The sequence below is a fragment of the Myxine glutinosa genome, chromosome 4, assembly GCF_964187855.1.
Source record: "Myxine glutinosa chromosome 4, kmMyxGlut1.1, whole genome shotgun sequence".
NCBI classification, from domain to species: domain Eukaryota; kingdom Metazoa; phylum Chordata; class Myxini; order Myxiniformes; family Myxinidae; genus Myxine; species Myxine glutinosa.
In genome coordinates this window covers 145,822,513-145,841,536 of record NC_136264.1, presented here as the reverse complement: position 1 = coordinate 145,841,536, position 19,024 = coordinate 145,822,513, and the positions used below count along the sequence as shown (strand labels likewise).

Genomic DNA, 19,024 nt, shown 5'->3' with positions numbered 1-19,024 from the left:
AATGGTTTGCTTTGGAAATGCTGGCCTGTTGAAGAGGGGCAAAGGTCACCTCTCTTTGATTGTGGTGGCTGGCTTACACTGGTTTGGGTGGGAGAAAAAAAGAAAGTACTGATGGCGCTTTGATCTCGCAGCCTGGTGCGGTTGGGGCTGTGGCTGGGTTGAAGGGGTAGAACCCAGTAGTTTACAATCCTGAGCAGAGTGGATTGCCATTGGGCATGTGAATGATTTTAACAGAATGGTGGCTCCTGAGCAGGGGAATGAGTTCTGGGGAAATGAATTCACTGTTTGAATGTTGTTGAATCTGTTTGTTTGAGAGCATTGCGATGCCGCCCAATGCCAAAAGGTAACGGGGGAAGTGAGATACTGATGTCTGCATGAGGATGGCAGAATTGGCCTTCGAGGGACAAATGATTTTGTTGACAAGCTAGTTGTTTGCATGTAGTTCGTGAAAGCGAGCGGACCAAGAGACTACACCACTCTAATAAAGTAATGTCCGTCGGATGGAAATTGAAGCCTTGTGTATGGCCTCGATTGTCTGTCTGTCTGTCTGTCTGTGACTGGAAACTCAGAGAATTGAACTGGACTTGGACAGAAGGCAGGTAGAGTGATACTGCTCTTGCCTCTTGCTTGGCAGAAGGTAGCGGTGGTTGTGGTTGAGGCCACCCAACCCCCTGTCTGCCTGTCGGATGTGTGTTCAAGAGGTCCATGGAGCGAGCTCATGGGCCAAAATTGAGCTCTCGGGGGCTGAAGTGTGAAAGATGGGGACGTCGTCTTGGGGACAATCCGTGAATGGCTAGACAGATGCGCCTGTAACGGGAAATGGTATCTACAACTCGTGTGGGCTGTGTTTGACGACATGGTTTTGGAGGAAGTGTGAATAATGTTTTGGGAAAGTGCGGAGATGACAAAGGAAAGTCGAATCAGATGGATTATTTGTCAATGACAGGTGACTTTGCAGGATTTGCTGAGAAAGTAGGGGAAAGGGTTGTAAAAAGTTGATGGTAAAGGCAGGGAATAAGGGAAAGTGGTTATGGAATGTTTGTTTTTGTGATAAAGTGATAAAAGTGGTTAGCTTGCACTGGGGGAGAGTGCGCCAACGAATGGAAAGTTGTGAATTTTATTTAACAAAATTGTGCTAGATTGCTACACGCAGGTTGACCCCAATTGAAGAGGTGGTTGGGTGCTGGTGCAGATCGGATCACGGCTCTGCAGACCAGGTGAACAGAACTCCACCAGGTACGTTGGGATCACATCAATTAAATTATTGCTCATAAGGGGAGGTGATAGGGCACTTCCCCTGGGAAAATGTGTAAGGAAATGTGTTACTTTGCATGGTTGACTCTGGGTTTATATTTATAGATACATCGAAAATGTAGTGGTTAGAGACGGTCATTAACCAGTATGGCAGCCACATTCAAGGGTAAGGTGTGCACAGAGGAAGCTTCAGATGGGGAAATGTGGTGAGTTTCTCCATTGACCGATTATGGTTGGGAGGATAATGCTTGGTAAATCATGTATTATTAGATGTAGGGAAGATGATTACAGGGAGGTATTTTTGGAAATTGGTGAAAGTAAATATGGCATTTGAATTTCCAGACACGACGCAGGGAATGCGGCTATAAATAGCCAACCATCTGAGAGATGAGGTAATGCCAATTGGCAACGATTGGGGGGAGGGGGGGCTAGGATTTTGATCAGTGAGTATCAGTAAAACTTGCAATGCAGGTACAGGTGAGCAGGTCATGGTGGGCCGAGAGCGGGAGGAAGATGAACGAGACATCCCCATGTGCAAAGAGCGACAAAAGGGAGGAACCCTTAGATTAACGGTGAATGACCAGGCCCAGCATAATGTAACGAGCTTAACGGTGTCCTGGGGAACACCAAACTCCACCCTTCCCAAAATTAGTAAATGTATGGCCTCGGCCCTTATAGCACCCCATGGAGTAATGTTTATCTGCGGTAACAAGGCATACCCATACCTGCCTGAAAATTGGGGAGGGACTTGTTATCTAGGGTCCATCTTTCCCAAGGTAAACTTGGGAGACCATTTTAACGAAACAGGGTATATCCACAGGAGGGGAAAACGGGCCCTCTCCCTTTGGAACCCAGATGGGACAGTAAGTGTGTTTCTTGCATGAGGGGTTTCTTGCATGCACAGCTCGTTTCAAATCCCCCCACAACATCTCGATGGGATTTAGATCCGGGCTTTGACTTGGCCATTCCAGAACCCTCCATTTCTTTCTTTTCAGCCATTCCTTGGTGGATTTACTGGTATGTTTAGGGTCATTGTCATGTTGCAAGGTCCACCTTCAGTTGAGCTTGAACTTTCCAACAGATGGCCTCACATTATCCTCAAGCAACCTCTGGTACAATGAATAATTCATAGTGGATTCTATGATGGTGAGCTGCCCAGGCCCTGATGCAGCAAAGCTGCCCCAAACCATAATATTTCCACCACCATGCTTTACAGTTGGTATCAGGTTCTTGTGGTCAAATGCTGTCTTTGGTTTTTGCCAAACATGTCTTCTGGTGCTGTGGCCAAATAGCTCTCCCTTTGACTCATCTGTCCAGAGCACATTGTTCCAGAAGTGCTGGTCTTTGCCTCGGTGTTCATTGGCAAACTTTAGTCTTGCCCTGATGTTCTTTCTGGACAGCAAAGGTTTCCTCCTGGCACACCTCCCATGTAGATCAAATTTGTGCAGCCTCTTTCCAATGGTAGACTCATGCACTTTGACATCAACAGTGGCAGGAGCTACCTGTAGGTCCCGTGATGACATTCTGGGGTTCTTAGAGACTTCTTTCAGCATCTTGCGATCTGCTCTCGGCTGAACTTGCTGGGGCGGCCTGGCCTGAACAAGTTGGCAGTTGTTTGCAATCTTCTCCACTTGTACATGATCTTCCGGACAGTCGAATGATTGATTTCAAATTGTTTGGAGATCTTTTTAAATCCCTTCCCAGACTCGTAGGCATCCATAACCTTCTTTCTGAAGGCCTCAGAGAGCTCTTTTGATCTCAGCATGGTGACGCCGCACACTTCAACAACAAAGAGCAAACCAAACTAAATGTCTGAGGTTTAAATAAGACAGGTTCCTCCAAGATCCTCTCTAACAATGTTCTAATCATTTGCACCTGAGCTGGTGCACCTGAGCTGGTGCACCTGATTCTAATTTTAGGTATTTGAAGTAGTGATAAATATAGGGGTGTACTTACTTTTTCCACATGCGAAATTTGCATTAATGTTTATTTAAATTATACAATGGACTACAAAATGTAAATGTTTCATGATATTTGTTATATTATTTCATCTTTATCTATCAATATTGTTGAAATGATCAAATAGCTGTATGCTGAAATATGTTGAAAAAGTCAAAACTTTACATGGGGTGTACTTACATTTTCACGTGACAGTACGAGTAGCAAGAATACATCAGTGTCACCACAAAGGATTTGCACAGTTGGAGCTCCTGCCGATAGTTTTCCAGTCTTTGCCTTTTCCAAAACAAGGTTCAAACAAGCAGTGCTTGGCCATTATTCAGGATCTGAAAAAGAGGAAATGGCACAATTAGTACAAATATAGGAGTTAGTTTAATACATGAGGTTAAAAATAAATGAAACACATGGGGTATCAATAAATGATATATATATATTATATATATGAATGATCGTTTTAAGGCCATTTTCCCCGCTGGAGCGGGGGTTAGCCTTGCGGGCCACATGACAATCATGGTTCCCTGTTTGAGGCAATGTTTTTATGGCCGCATGCCCTTCCTGACGCCAACCCTTAGTCGCCTCTTACGATGCGCAGGGATACGGTGTACCTATTCTAAATCGGGGTACACACCGGGATCATTCATCCCAGCAAGCTGGTACTCAATTTTCCGACCTCGGAAGGATGACAGGCTGAGTCAACCCCCCTGGCGTTAATTCAGCGATCGATCGGGATTCGAACTCAGGATCGTAGGATCCCAAGCCGGCACCCTAACCGCTAAGCCAACAACAGGCTTAGCCTATATATCCATCTTCGCCTATATGTATATATATCCAAATATATATATAATATATATACAGTATGCATATATATATATATATATATATATATATATATATATATATATATATATATATATATATATATATATATATATGTATATATATATATATATATATATATATATATATATATATATATATATATGTATATATATATATATATATATATATATATATATATATATATATATATATATAAATATATATATATATATATATATATATATATATATATATATATATATATATATATATATACACAGACTTGGCATTTAATATGGAATGTTTTTTTTGTGGGGGTGAACTTACTTTTCAAGATGACTTAGAACGAAAAGTTCATTGGAATTATGTTGAAATTATTCTAGATTTTGTTAATGTGACCATTAAAAGAAACAAAAACCACATTTGACATTTCGAAGCAAATAAATTGATCCTTGAAAGTGATGTAAACTGATATCGAACTCAATTCACGGACAGTACTGTGTTAATCTTCTGTTCGTTTTCCAGAAGTATCTCTTTATTTTGCACATTAGTCAAACATTTTTTGAACGAAAACAAAAGTTAAATTACGACTGGGATTACGGACAGTAAAATTACAGTTCAGTCCTTCGTGTAACCCCCACGAGCATTCAGGAGAGCACGTACACGTTGAGGCATGCTGTTCATGAGATTTGCCAAGGTTTGGACAGGAATCGCTTGCCATGCAGTTGCAATAGCCTGCTGCAATTCACGCACAGAGGCAGGCTGCTGGTCCAAGTTGTCGATTTGACGCGTTAATTCTGCCCACAAGTTCTCTTTCGGATTCATATCCGGGGACATGGCAGGCCACTCCATATGCTCTACACCACGGTCAGCAAGAAAGTGTTGGATCATGCGAGCACGATGAGGCAGTGCATTGTCATCTTGGAAGACAAAGTTTCCTCGAAAGGCTGCACGAACAAATGTAAGCAATGTTTCTTCCAGAATGGCCCTGTGCTTGAACTGGTTCAGGTTTCCATTCAGAACAACCAGGTCAGTTTTGCCCCCTGCATGAAAAGCAGCCCAAACGGTCACCCCACCACCTCCAGCTTGGACTCTTGGCACTATACAATCTTCGTTGTAGGCTTCATGCACTTGTCTGCACACTCGGACGCGACCATCTTGACAATAGACCAGAAATCTAGACTCGTCACTGAAGATCACGTGATTCCAGTGTCCTGGCTGCCATTGACGGTGCTCTCTGGCCCACTGCAATCGGCGCTGGCGGTGTTGTCTGGTCAGACGTGGCTTTCTCAGGGGACGCCTGGCACGATAGCCTGCTTGAACCAGTCGTTGGTTGACTAGCCTTCTGGATACAGGCACATTTGTCAGTTGCTGCCACTCAGCCCTAAGCCGATTAGCTGACTTGGTACGGCCATTGCGAACTATCCGGTGCAGCTGGCGATCCTTGTGGTTCTGCGGGGACGTCCTGGCCTAGGTATTGGAGTCGGGACACCCCTCTGAGCATTTCGTTTCAGGATCTTTGACACCTGACCTTGAGTGATGCCATACTGCGAAGCAATAGCATGCTGTTTCATGCCAGAATTTCGTAAAGCCACCACTCCATGACAAATAGCATTGTCGAGTTGACGGACCATCTCCAGAGGAAGCGGGAATAACATTTGTAGACGTGCAGCAGTTGTTTTCCACTAATACAGAACGCAACAACCCTTATATACCCGATTGTGAAGCCAATCGTCAAATGTACCTGTCCGTACATTTTGTCACGCCACCTGTGATATAATCCTGTTATTGACTTCTTGCTGCGACAGACAATCAGTGACATGGTTCTTTTAACAAAGAAATCACCGAAGCATAAAAGAAACTCACCAGATTGATATACCGAGTTCAGAAAGTAAACCCAAGTCAAGAAAAAAAAATTCCATATTAAATGCCAAGTCTGTATGTCGACATATAGATATACAAATAGATATGTGAAATTTATGTTCTTTCAGGTAAACAGATGGGAGATAGGGGTTTTTAAATAGTGTTATATGAGTTCCTTGAGGTAAAAAACATGGGTGTGCTCATCAAAATGAAATCCGTATCTTTAACAATTTCTGAGTTTAGGTGATTTTAAGATTTATATTGTTATGCATGATGGCTATATTGCATTTTGGATAGTTGGAGGGATTTTAGGAGATTAAAACCGTGTTATTTGGATTCCTTGGGGTCGAAAACATAGGTCCAAAGTCTCCATGATGCTTATTTATCAAGATATTCCGTATTTAGTGATTTGACCTAATTAATATGCTAATTAGGGCAATTATGCAAAATGCTACACAGATGCAAAATAGCATCCGGACGTTTCTGAGTCCTCAAGACCCATAGATTACATTTCTACCATAAAACCTCATGGTACTCAACATTTCTAGGTTTACCAGGGTGGCTTGCAGACTATTAGGTATTCTGTCTCGCCAGATGATGCCAAGCACCTCATGAAGGCATCGCATATGGAATTGATGAATTGATCAAGGCGTTTGATATGGCGACAGTAGAGTATCCAAGAGGTTGCCATGAATTTTGCTCAAATCTGTTAACCTTATTATGGCAAGTAATTTCATGAAAGTCAGAAAGCATGGAAAGAAAATTTTTCCATTACTCAAAGAAGCATAAATTCAAATTTCCTTTGACATATCATACACCTCAAAGACATATATCATATCATACATACAAAGACATATCAAATTAAAAAAAGTTAAAATTTAAAATTGCCTGGACAGCCTACTGCTTCTCCTGAGGCGATGCCTCTATCTCTGCTGAACGTATAGCCGAAGTTATTGTTGCAGGAATGGAGGCTTGAATCCCCTTCTCTTTCGAGTCAATTTCTCCGACCAATTGATGGTTCAATAATTCCTGCTCTGCAGCCATTCTTGCAAAGGATGCGGCATATCGGAGATGGAAAAACTCTTCTTCCTCCGACTCACATTCAGCTTTCATATCTGCCAGAAATCATTGCAAACATGTAACTTGTGAGGCGAAACATTCCTTTATCCAAAAGAAATGTGACAACCTCTCATCTTTTTCCACTAGTAGATCTTTCTGGTCATAAGCTGAAAGTATCTCCAACAACTTCGGTTGCTCTGCCTTTCCTTTGGTTTTCCGTTCCGATGGTACTATCGCTGTCTATCCGACTGATAAAGCAACTCTTTTTGGTTCTCTTTTCTCATCTAATTTCGCAATGGATGACTTTTTAACATTCCATCTCCCTTTGAAGCACCCCTTGCCAATCCAATGCCACTCCCTGTAATCTCTTTTCATGCAGTCATAAAAGTATCCCTCTTTCTGGACACATGCAAGGCATACAAACAAGATGGCACTCCTCGTGTCTCGAAGGTGTGTGCCTCAGAACTTGCTCTTGTGCTTTCTCATTTTCCGTTTTAGTTGAAAAACCCAAACTTTTCCTCTTTCCTGGAAACATGCCTCAGTAAAATCTATCTTAAAGAAGGGTGATCGTTCAAACCCTCCCAACTACCATCCTACTGCTCTGACTTCTACTATTTCCAAAGTCTTTGAATGTCTTCTAAATTCCCATTTCCTCAACCATCTTGAATCTCAGTGTTCCATCTGACCATCAATTAGGGTTTCGCAAGGCAAGATCTACCGGTGATACCTTTCTTACATAACGAATGACTGGGCCTCTTTTCTGAGAGACTTTGGGGAATCCTTTATTGTCGGCCTTGATATCTCAAAAGTGTTTGACAGAGTTTGCAATTGAGGTCTGATATCCAAGCTTCCTTGTTTCGGGTTTCCTCCTTCACTCTGCTCTGTCGTATTGAGCTTTGTCTCCGACTGCTCGATCTCTGTAATGGTTGATGGTTCAACATCTCCCTCCTTCCTTATCAACAGCGGTGTCCCTCAGGGTTCCATCCTTTCTCCCACACTCTTCCTTATTTTTAGCAATGACTTTTTTCTTCTAGAAATAACCAAATGCACTTGTGTGCTGATGACTCGACATGACATTCCTCCATGTTTTTCCCCATCTGCCCCATCTTCCCTCACTCGATCTACATCTCGTTTCATCACAGCCACCTGTTTAAATTCGGATGTGGGCAAGATTTCCCAGTGGGGCACATGTAATCGAGTAAAGTTTAATGCTTCTAAAACTCAATTTCTTCCGATCCCCCTCTCTCTCTCAAACTCTTCTCAATTCTTCAATCTCCTTTGAAAGTTCTACAATTACACCATGTGATACAATAAACCTCTTAGATATTTACCCAAATATCAAATTTATCCTGGCCAACGACCCCATTTTCATAGCAACATTCATGAAGGTTTTTTTTAATGAATAAGTTGCACTTCATCATCACAACAACAAACCAGAATTGTCTACTCACCACAGACAGCCGGACACTTTGACTGTCATCGTCAATTTTTATTTCCTCCTGTTTTTCCAACTTTTGTTCACCATTTCCCTTCATTCTCTTTCTCTCTAGTTCTTCAGGTGAAGAACTCAAAGAAACATCCTCCTTATCTTCTTGAATCTCATCATCTAAACATCAAAATATGTCAGACGAGGACCCCTCAGAAATTAGGTTATCAACAGATTCCTTGAAAAAAAATAAAGGCAATGTCCCTGGGCTCACCTGGTAGAACCAGGAAACCATTGGCAAGTGTGAATGGCAGAACAATATTTTAGCAAAGCCGAATGATATTTTAGCAAAGCAGAACGATATTTAAGCAAATGAAAACAATATTTTAGCAAAGCAGAACAATATTTTAGCAAAGCCGGATGATATTTTAGCAAAGCAAAACAATATTTTAGCAAAGGAAAACAATATTTTAGCAAAGCCGAACAATATTTAAGCAAAGCTGAACAATATTTTAGCAAAGCAAAACAATATTTTAGCAAAGCCGAACAATATTTAAGCAAAGCTGAACAATATTTTAGCAAAGCAAAACAATATTTTGGCAAAGCCGAACAATATTTTAGCAAAGCAGAACAATATTTTAGCAAAGCCGAACAATGTTTTAGCAAAACAGAACAATATTTTAGCAAAGCCGAACAATATTTTAGCAAAGCAGAACAATATTTTAGCAAAGCCGAACAATATTGCAGGAAAGCCGAACAATATTTTAGCAAAGCCGAACAATATTTCAGGAAAGGCGAACAATATTTTTACAAAGCAAAACAATCTTTTTGCAAAGCAAAACAATATTTTAGCAAAGCCGAACAATATTTCAGGTAAGCCGGATGATATTTTATCAAAGCAAAACAATATTTTAGCAAATCAAAACAATATTTTAGCAAAGCAAAACAATATTTTGGCAAAGCAGAACAATATTTTAGCAAAGCCGAACAATATTTTAGCAAAGCAGAACAATAATTTAGCAACGCCAAACAATATTTTAGCAAAGCAGAACAATATTTTAGCAAAGCCGAACAATGTTTTCGCAAAGCAGAACAATATTTAAGCTAAGCTGAACAATATTTCAGGAAAGCAGAACAATATTTTAGCAATGCCGAACAATATTTCAGGAAAGCCGAACAATATCTTTGCAAAGCTGAAAAATACATTTGCAAAGCCTAACAATAATTTTAGCAAAGCCTAAATAATTTTAGCAAAGCCAAACAATAATTTAGCAAAGCTGAATAATATTTTAGGAAAGCCAAACATTTAACAAAGCAGTTGCTCAACTGTCCAATGAAAATTTATTGATGACAAGCATGTACCAAATGGGTTTTTGCTCTTCTTAATGCTGATCTTCCTACCTTGACGTTTGAGACAACTTGGTTTGCAACATCTTTGTAGAAAATGGCGAATACATGTAAATGAATTCTTCTTCTTTCCTTCTGCCTGCAGGAAAGGCTCACAGAATCACTGTATCGTATGAATGTGAGTAGCTCTGGTCGGCACATCGCTTGGTATACACTAAGCACGGAATCTGTTAATCATGCTGTCATGAATAATAATATCTAAATTCCATTCAACAATGTACAAACTTAAACATCAAACACACAGCACACAAAGAACAATAAACCTCCAGGTTTAAACAATTAAAAAGCGAAAACACCAAAATATGTACACGAATTATCAGCACAAATTAATCCAGTACTCTGACTTTTTTTATTTACAGGAGCGTGGCTCATGTGAGAGCAAAGTAGAACTGACAGTGGTACAAACAACAGGGAATGAACGAACAGGGGAAGAGGAGAGGGGGCATTCCACATCATTATGGAGTGACAATTGAGTCAAAAAATTCCCCTTTTTTCATTTCAAAAATTTTTTTTTTACTTTCTATTGATTATGGTGTACACTTCACCCGTGGCTCTGATCAGCAGTTAAGGAAATTCATACACATTGTCATGTATTCCAACAGTCATGAAATGAAATACGTGCTATGGAGTGACACTGACTATTTGACCAAGTCTGACAGTGGTAAAATAATCTTTAAATCCTGCTCTCATCGAAAGTTTGAAAAAAAGGCTATTTCACCAAAGAATAGATAATATATCTACTTTCTTTGGAAGGGGTTTCAACCTTCAGCAATGATGCCCCTTGGAATAATAAAAGTGAATGTTACTGTCAAGGAGTGACAAGTCGCATCACAATAATGTGTTCACACGACATCAAAAAAAAAATAACCACCTTTAGAGGCCATTTTTCCCCGCAAAGCGGGGGTTGGCCTTTTTCGGGAACCGTGGTTGTTGTTGTTTTTCGGTCCCCTTTTTGAAGCAATGTTTTACGGCCGGATGCCCTTCCTGACGCCAACCCTTTTTGCCGCCTTTAACGACAAACAGGGAATTACCAGTGAACTGGTACTCAATTAGCCGACCTCGGAAGGATGACAGGCTGAGTCAACCCCCCTGGCGTTAATTCGGCAATCGACCGGGATTCGAACCCAGGATCCTAGGATCCTAAGCCGGCACCCTAGCCGCTAGCCCAACACTAGACACGACATAATGAACTGTTAATGCAGTAAAACTTGAAGAATAGTCAAACTTTTATATGCTAACATCTAACAACACCTGAAGGAAAGTCTCACAAAGTAATACAAAATAAAAATCAACATCTGATAGATAAGTAATACAAAAACAACTAAGTATTTATTTAAACGAAGTATTTAAACACATCATTAACTTCAGAGATTATACCTTCACAAAGACCCGTAACATCACCTTAACCTTAGCTTGTTTTGAAAACAATGATGGTGTGAGTCATCGTTTTGGAGGAATGTCTTCCCTTCGTTCGTGTGATCCGAAGCATTGTGTGTCGTGCAATGGCTGTATTTATAGTCCAATGCGGGGCCCACAGAGGGTACCGCAAACATCGCAAGTATAGACTGGTCCTTGCAGAGATGGACGTTGGCAGGTTTTCCTTTCTTGCCTCTGCTGTTTCTCGATAGCAAGTCTCTCACATTCAAAGTGGTCCAGCCCTTTGTGGCAGATGTTACGCCAAGCTGACTTGTTTGTGGCCTGATGTTACCAGGTGATAACTGCAATGGCGCAAGACTTGAGTGTCAACTTAAGGACACCCTAACTTCCTTTGTCCACCAAGTGACCATTTACCAAATATAAGTTGTCCATAGAAAAGCGCTCGGGATTCTATGGTCTTCCATGCGTGTGTGGTGTCCTGACCAGCAGCACTGGGCTTGCATCAGGAAATACTCAATCCCTTGGATTCGACAGTGGTCTAGGATTGAGGTGTTCGGTATTCTGTCTCGCCAGATGATGCCAAGCACCTTATGAAGGCATTGCATATGGAATTGATAAATTGATCAAGGCGTTTGATATGGTGACAGTAGAGTATCCAAGAGGTTGCTATGAATTTTGCTCAAATCTGATAACCTCTGCAATGGCGCATTCCTCCAATTATGGCAAGTAATTTCATGAAAGTCAGAAAGCATGGAAAGAAAATTTTTCCATTACTCAAAGAAGCATAAATTCAAATTTCCTTTGACATATCATACACCCCAAAGACATATATCATATCATACATACAAAGACATATCAAATTAAAAAAATTAAAATTTAAAATTCCCTGGAAAGACTACTGCTTTTCCTGAGGCGATGCCTCTATCTCTGCTGAACGTATAGCTGAAGTTATTGTTGCAGGAATGGAGGCTTGAATCCCCTTCTCTTTCTAGTCAATTTCTCCTACCAATTGATGGTTCAACAATTCCTGCTATGCAGCCATTCGTGCAAAGGATGTGGCATGTCGGAGATGGAAAAACTCTTCTTCCTCTGACTCACATTCAGCTTTCATATCTGCCAGAAATTATTGCAAACATGTTACTAGTGAGGCGAAACATGCCTTTTTCCAAAAGAATTGTGACAACCTCTCATCTTTTTCCACAAATAGATCTTTCTGGTCTTAAGCAAAAGTATCTCCAACAACTTCTGTTGCTCTGCCTTTCCTTTGCTTTTCCGTTCCGATGGTACTATCGCTGTCTCTCCGACTGATAAAGCATCTATTTTTGGTTCTCTTTTCTCATCTAATTTCACAATGGATGACTTTTTAACATTCCATCTCCCTTTGAAGCACCCCTTACCAATCCAATGCCACTCCCTGTAATCTCTTTTCATGGAGTCATAAAAGTATCCCTCTTTCTGGACACATGCAAGGCATACAAACAAGATGGCACTCCACTTCGTGTCTCGAAGGTGTGTGCTTCAGAACTTGCTCTTGTGCTTGCTCATTTTCCGTTTTTGTTGAAAAACCCAAACTTTTCCTCTTTCCTGGAAACATGCCTTAGTACAGTTTATCTTAAAGAAGGGTGATCATTCAAACCCTCCCAACTACCATCCCACTGCTCTGACTGCTACTATTTCCAAAGTCTTTGAATGTCTTCTCAATAACCATTTTCTCAACCATCTTGGATCTCAGTCTTCCATCTGACCATCAATTAGGCTTTCGCAAGGCAAGATCTACCGGTGATACCTTTCTTACATAACGAATGTCTGGGCCTCTTTTCTGAGACTTTGGGGAATCCTTTATTGTAGGCCTTGATATCTCAAAAGCGTTTGACAGAGTTTGGCATTTAGGTCTGATATCCAAGCTTCCTTGTTTCGGGTTTCCTCCTTCACTCTGCTCTGTCGTATTGAGCTTTGTCTCCGACCGCTCTATCTCTGTAATGGTTGATGGTTCAACATCTCCCTCCCTCCTTATCAACAGCGGTGTCCCTCAGGGTTCCGTCCTTTCTCCCACACTCTTTTGTCTTTTTATCATTGACCTTTTTCTTCTAGAAATAACCAAATGCACTTGTGTGCTGATGACTCGACATGACATTCCTCCATGTTTTTCCCCATCTGCCCCATCTTCCCTCACTCGATCTACATCTCGTTTCATCACAGCCACCTGTTTAAATTCGGATGTGGGCAAGATTTCCCAGTGGGGCACATGTAATAGAGTAAAGTTTAATGCTTCTAAAACTCAATTTCTTCCGATCCCCCTCTCTCTCTCAAACTCTTCTCAATTCTTCAATCTCCTTTGAAAGTTCTACAATTACACCATGTGATACAATAAACCTCTTAGATATTTACCCAAACATCAAATTTATCCTGGCCAACGACCCCATTTTCATAGCAACATTCATGAAGGTTGTTTTTAATGAATAAGTTGCACTTCATCATCACAACAACAAACCAGAATTGTCTACTCACCACAGACAGCCGGACACTTTGACTGTCATCGTCAATTTTTATTTCCTCCTGTTTTTCCAACTTTTGTTCACCATTTCCCTTCATTCTCTTTCTCTCTAGTTCTTCAGGTGAAGAACTCAAAGAAACATCCTCCTTATCTTCTTGAATCTCATCATCTAAACATCAAAATATGTCAGACGAATACCCCTCAGAAATTAGGTTATCAACAGATGCCTTGAAAAAAAATAAAGGCAATGTCCCTGGGCTCACCCGGTAGAACCAGGAAACCATTGGCAAGTGTGAATGGCAGAACAATATTTTAGCAAAGCCGAATGATATTTTAGCAAATCAGAACAATATTTAAGCAAATGAAAACAATATTTTAGCAAAGCAGAACAATATTTTAGCAAAGCCGGATGATATTTTAGCAAAGCAAAACAATATTTTAGCAAATCAAAACAATATTTTAGCAAAGCCGAACAATATTTTAGCAAAGCCGAACAATATTTTAGCAAAGCAGAACAATATTTTAGCAAAGCAAAACAATATTTTAGCAAAGCAAAACAATATTTTAGCAAAGCCGAACAATATTTAAGCAAAGCTGAACAATATTTTAACAAAGCAAAACAATATTTTAGCAAAGCAAAACAATATTTTGGCAAAGCCGGACAATATTTTAGCAAAGCAGAAAATTTTAGCAAAGCCGAACAATATTTTAGCAAAGCAGAACAATATTTTAGCAACGCTGAACAATATTTTAGCAAAGCCGAACAATGTTTTAGCAAAACAGAACAATATTTTAGCAAAGCCGAACAATATTGCAGGAAAGCCGAACAATATTTTAGCAAAGCCGAACAATATTTCAGGAAAGCCGAACAATATTTTTACAAAGCAAAACAATCTTTTTGCAAAGCAAAACAATATTTTAGCAAAGCCGAACAATATTTCAGGTAAGCCGGATGATATTTTATCAAAGCAAAACAATATTTTAGCAAATCAAAACAATATTTTAGCAAAGCAAAACAATATTTTGGCAAAGCAGAACAATATTTTAGCAAAGCCGAACAATATTTTAGCAAAGCAGAACAATAATTTAGCAACGCCAAACAATATTTTAGCAAAGCAGAACAATATTTTAGCAAAGCCGAACAATGTTTTCGCAAAGCAGAACAATATTTAAGCTAAGCTGAACAATATTTCAGGAAAGCAGAACAATATTTTAGCAATGCCGAACAATATTTCAGGAAAGCCGAACAATATTTTTGCAAAGCTGAAAAATACATTTGCAAAGCCTAACAATAATTTTAGCAAAGCCTAAATAATTTTAGCAAAGCCAAACAATAATTTAGCAAAGCTGAATAATATTTTAGGAAAGCCAAACATTTAACAAAGCAGTTGCTCAACTGTCCAATGAAAATTTATTGATGACAAGCATGTACCAAATGGGTTTTTGCTCTTCTTAATGCTTATCTTCCTACCTTGACGTTTGAGACAACTTGGTTTGCAACATCTTTGTAGAAAATGGCGAATACATGTAAATAAATTCTTCTTCTTTCCTTCTGCCTGCAGGAAAGGATCACAGAATCACTGTATTGTATGAATGTGAGTAGCTCTGGTCGGCACATCGCTTGGTATACACTAAGCACGGAATCTGTTAATCATGCTGTCATGAATAATAATATCTAAATTCCATTCAACAATGTACAAACTTAAACATCAAACACACAGCACACAAAGAACAATAAACCTCCAGGTTTAAACAATTAAAAAGCGAAAACACCAAAATATGTACACGAATTATCAGCACAAATTAATCCAGTACTCTGACTTTTTTTATTTACAGGAGCGTGGCTCATGTGAGAGCAAAGTAGAACTGACAGTGGTACAAACAACAGGGAATGAACGAACAGGGGAAGAGGAGAGGGGGCATTCCACATCATTATGGAGTGACAATTGAGTCAAAAAATTCCCCTTTTTTCATTTCAAAAATTTTTTTTTTACTTTCTATTGATTATGGTGTACACTTCACCCGTGGCTCTGATCAGCAGTTAAGGAAATTCATACACATTGTCATGTATTCCAACAGTCATGAAATGAAATACGTGCTATGGAGTGACACTGACTATTTGACCAAGTCTGACAGTGGTAAAATAATCTTAAAATCCTGCTCTCATCGAAAGTTTGAAAAAAAGGCTATTTCACCAAAGAATAGATAATATATCTACTTTCTTTGGAAGGGGTTTCAACCTTCAGCAATGATGCCCCTTGGAATAATAAAAGTGAATGTTACTGTCAAGGAGTGACAAGTCGCATCACAATAATGTGTTCACACGACATAATGAACTGTTAATGCAGTAAAACTTGAAGAATAGTCAAACTTTTATATGCTAACATCTAACAACACCTGAAGGAAAGTCTCACAAAGTAATACAAAATAAAAATCAACATCTGATAGATAAGTAATACAAAAACAACTAAGTATTTATTTAAACGAAGTATTTAAACACATCATTAACTTCAGAGATTATACCTTCACAAAGACCCGTAACATCACCTTAACCTTAGCTTGTTTTGAAAACAATGATGGTGTGAGTCATCGTTTTGGAGGAATGTCTTCCCTTCGTTCGTGTGATCCGAAGCATTGTGTGTCGTGCAATGGCTGTATTTATAGTCCAATGCGGGGCCCACAGAGGGTACCGCAAACATCGCAAGTATAGACTGGTCCTTGCAGAGATGGACGTTGGCAGGTTTTCCTTTCTTGCCTCCGCTGTTTCTCGATAGCAAGTCTCTCACATTCAAAGTGGTCCAGCCCTTTGTGGCAGATGTTACGCCAAGCTGACTTGTTTGTGGCCTGATGTTACCAGGTGATAACTGCAATGGCGCAAGACTTGACTGTCAACTTAAGGACACCCTAACTTCCTTTGTCCACCAAGTGACCATTTACCAAATATAAGTTGTCCATAGAAAAGCGCTCGGGATTCTATGGTCTTCCATGCGTGTCTGGTGTCCTGACCAGCAGAACTGGGCTTGCATCAGGAAATACTCAATCCCTTGGATTCGACAGTGGTCTAGGATTGAGGTGTCCGGTATTCTGTCTCGCCAGATGATGCCAAGCACCTTATGAAGGCATTGCATATGGAATTGATAAATTGATCAAGGCGTTTGATATGGTGACAGTAGAGTATCCAAGAGGTTGCTATGAATTTTGCTCAAATCTGATAACCTCTGCAATGGCGCATTCCTCCAATTATGGCAAGTAATTTCATGAAAGTCAGAAAGCATGGAAAGAAAATTTTTCCATTACTCAAAGAAGCATAAATTCAAATTTCCTTTGACATATCATACACCCCAAAGACATATATCATATCATACATACAAAGACATATCAAATTTAAAAAAATTAAAATTTAAAATTCCCTGGAAAGACTACTGCTTTTCCTGAGGCGATGCCTCTATCTCTGCTGAACGTATAGCTGAAGTTATTGTTGCAGGAATGGAGGCTTGAATCCCCTTCTCTTTCTAGTCAATTTCTCCTACCAATTGATGGTTCAACAATTCCTGCTCTGCAGCCATTCGTGCAAAGGATGCGGCATGTCGGAGATGGAAAAACTCTTCTTCCTCTGACTCACATTCAGCTTTCATATCTGCCAGAAATTATTGCAAACATGTTACTAGTGAGGCGAAACATGCCTTTTTCCAAAAGAATTGTGACAACCTCTCATCTTTTTCCACAAATAGATCTTTCTGGTCTTAAGCAAAAGTATCTCCAACAACTTCTGTTGCTCTGCCTTTCCTTTGCTTTTCCGTTCCGATGGTACTATCGCTGTCTCTCAGACTGATAAAGCATCTATTTTTGGTTCTCTTTTCTCATCTAATTTCACAATGGATGACTTTTTAACATTCCATCTCCCTTTGAAGCACCCCTTACCAATCCAATGCCACTCCCTGTAATCTCTTTTCCTGGAGTCATAAAAGTATCCCTCTTTCTGGACACATGCAAGGCATACAAACAAGACGGCACTCCACTTCGTGTCTCAAAGGTGTGTGCTTCAGAACTTGCTCTTGTGCTTGCTCATTTTCCGTTTTTGTTGAAAAACCCAAACTTTTCCTCTTTCCAGGAAACATGCCTTAGTACAGTTTATCTTAAAGAAGGGTGATCATTCAAACCCTCCCAACTACCATCCCACTGCTCTGACTGCTACTATTTCCAAAGTCTTTGAATGTCTTCTCAATAACCATTTTCTCAACCATCTTGGATCTCAGTCTTCCATCTGACCATCAATTAGGCTTTCGCAAGGCAAGATCTACCGGTGATACCTTTCTTACATAACGAATGTCTGGGCCTCTTTTCTGAGACTTTGGGGAATCCTTCATTGTAGGCCTTGATATCTCAAAAGCGTTTGACAGAGTTTGGCATTGAGGTCTGATATCCAAGCTTCCTTGTTTCGGGTTTCCTCCTTCACTCTGCTCTGTCGTATTGAGCTTTGTCTCCGACCGCTCTATCTCTGTAATGGTTGATGGTTCAACATCTCCCTCCCTCCTTATCAACAGCGGCGTCCCTCAGGGTTCCGTCCTTTCTCCCACACTCTTTTGTCTTTTTATCATTGACCTTTTTCTTCTAGAAATAACCAAATGCACTTGTGTGCTGATGACTCGACATGACATTCCTCCATGTTTTTCCCCATCTGCCCCATCTTCCCTCACTCGATCTACATCTCGTTTCATCACAGCCACCTGTTTAAATTCGGATGTGGGCAAGATTTCCCAGTGGGGCACATGTAATCGAGTAAAGTTTAATGCTTCTAAAACTCAATTTCTTCCGATCCCCCTCTCTCTCTCAAACTCTTCTCGATTCTTCAATCTCCTTTGAAAGTTCTACAATTACACCATGTGATACAATAAACCTCTTAGATATTTACCCAAACATCAAATTTATCCTGGCCAACGACCCCATTTTCATAGCAACATTCATGAAGGTTGTTTTTAATGAATAAGTTGCACTTCATCATCACAACAACAAACCAGAATTGTCTACTCACCACAGACAGCCGGACACTTTGACTGTCATCGTCAATTTTTATTTCCTCCTGTTTTTCCAACTTTTGTTCACCATTTCCCTTCATTCTCTTTCTCTCTAGTTCTTCAGGTGAAGAACTCAAAGAAACATCCTCCTTATCTTCTTGAATCTCATCATCTAAACATCCAAATATGTTGGAAGAGGACACCTCAGAAATTAAGCTATCAACAGATTCCTTGAAAAAAAAATAAAGGCAATGACCCTGGGCACACCTGGTAGAACCAGGAAACCACTGGTAAGTGTGAATGGCGTACAAAATATGTAATGGAAAGGAAAGGAAATACCTATTTTGGGAG

The 19,024-nt window shown here is 40.0% G+C and overlaps 1 protein-coding gene across 1 annotated transcript in view; it reads right to left on the bottom strand.

Moving 5' to 3' along the window:
• Positions 1–8,214: 8,214 nt before the first annotated feature.
• The window catches only part of LOC144891655 (putative serine/threonine-protein kinase MARK-C), a 30,712-nt gene continuing 19,902 nt past the window's right edge, over positions 8,215–19,024 (bottom strand). Inside the window, exons 9-14 of the mRNA XM_078775320.1 lie at positions 18,691–18,845; positions 15,130–15,214; positions 13,673–13,827; positions 9,782–9,866; positions 8,406–8,560; positions 8,215–8,241 (exon numbers count right to left, since the gene is read on the bottom strand). Of these exons, the coding sequence (XP_078631446.1) occupies positions 8,215–8,241; positions 8,406–8,560; positions 9,782–9,866; positions 13,673–13,827; positions 15,130–15,214; positions 18,691–18,845 (662 nt within the window). The remainder of the gene's footprint in view (positions 8,242–8,405; positions 8,561–9,781; positions 9,867–13,672; positions 13,828–15,129; positions 15,215–18,690; positions 18,846–19,024) is intronic.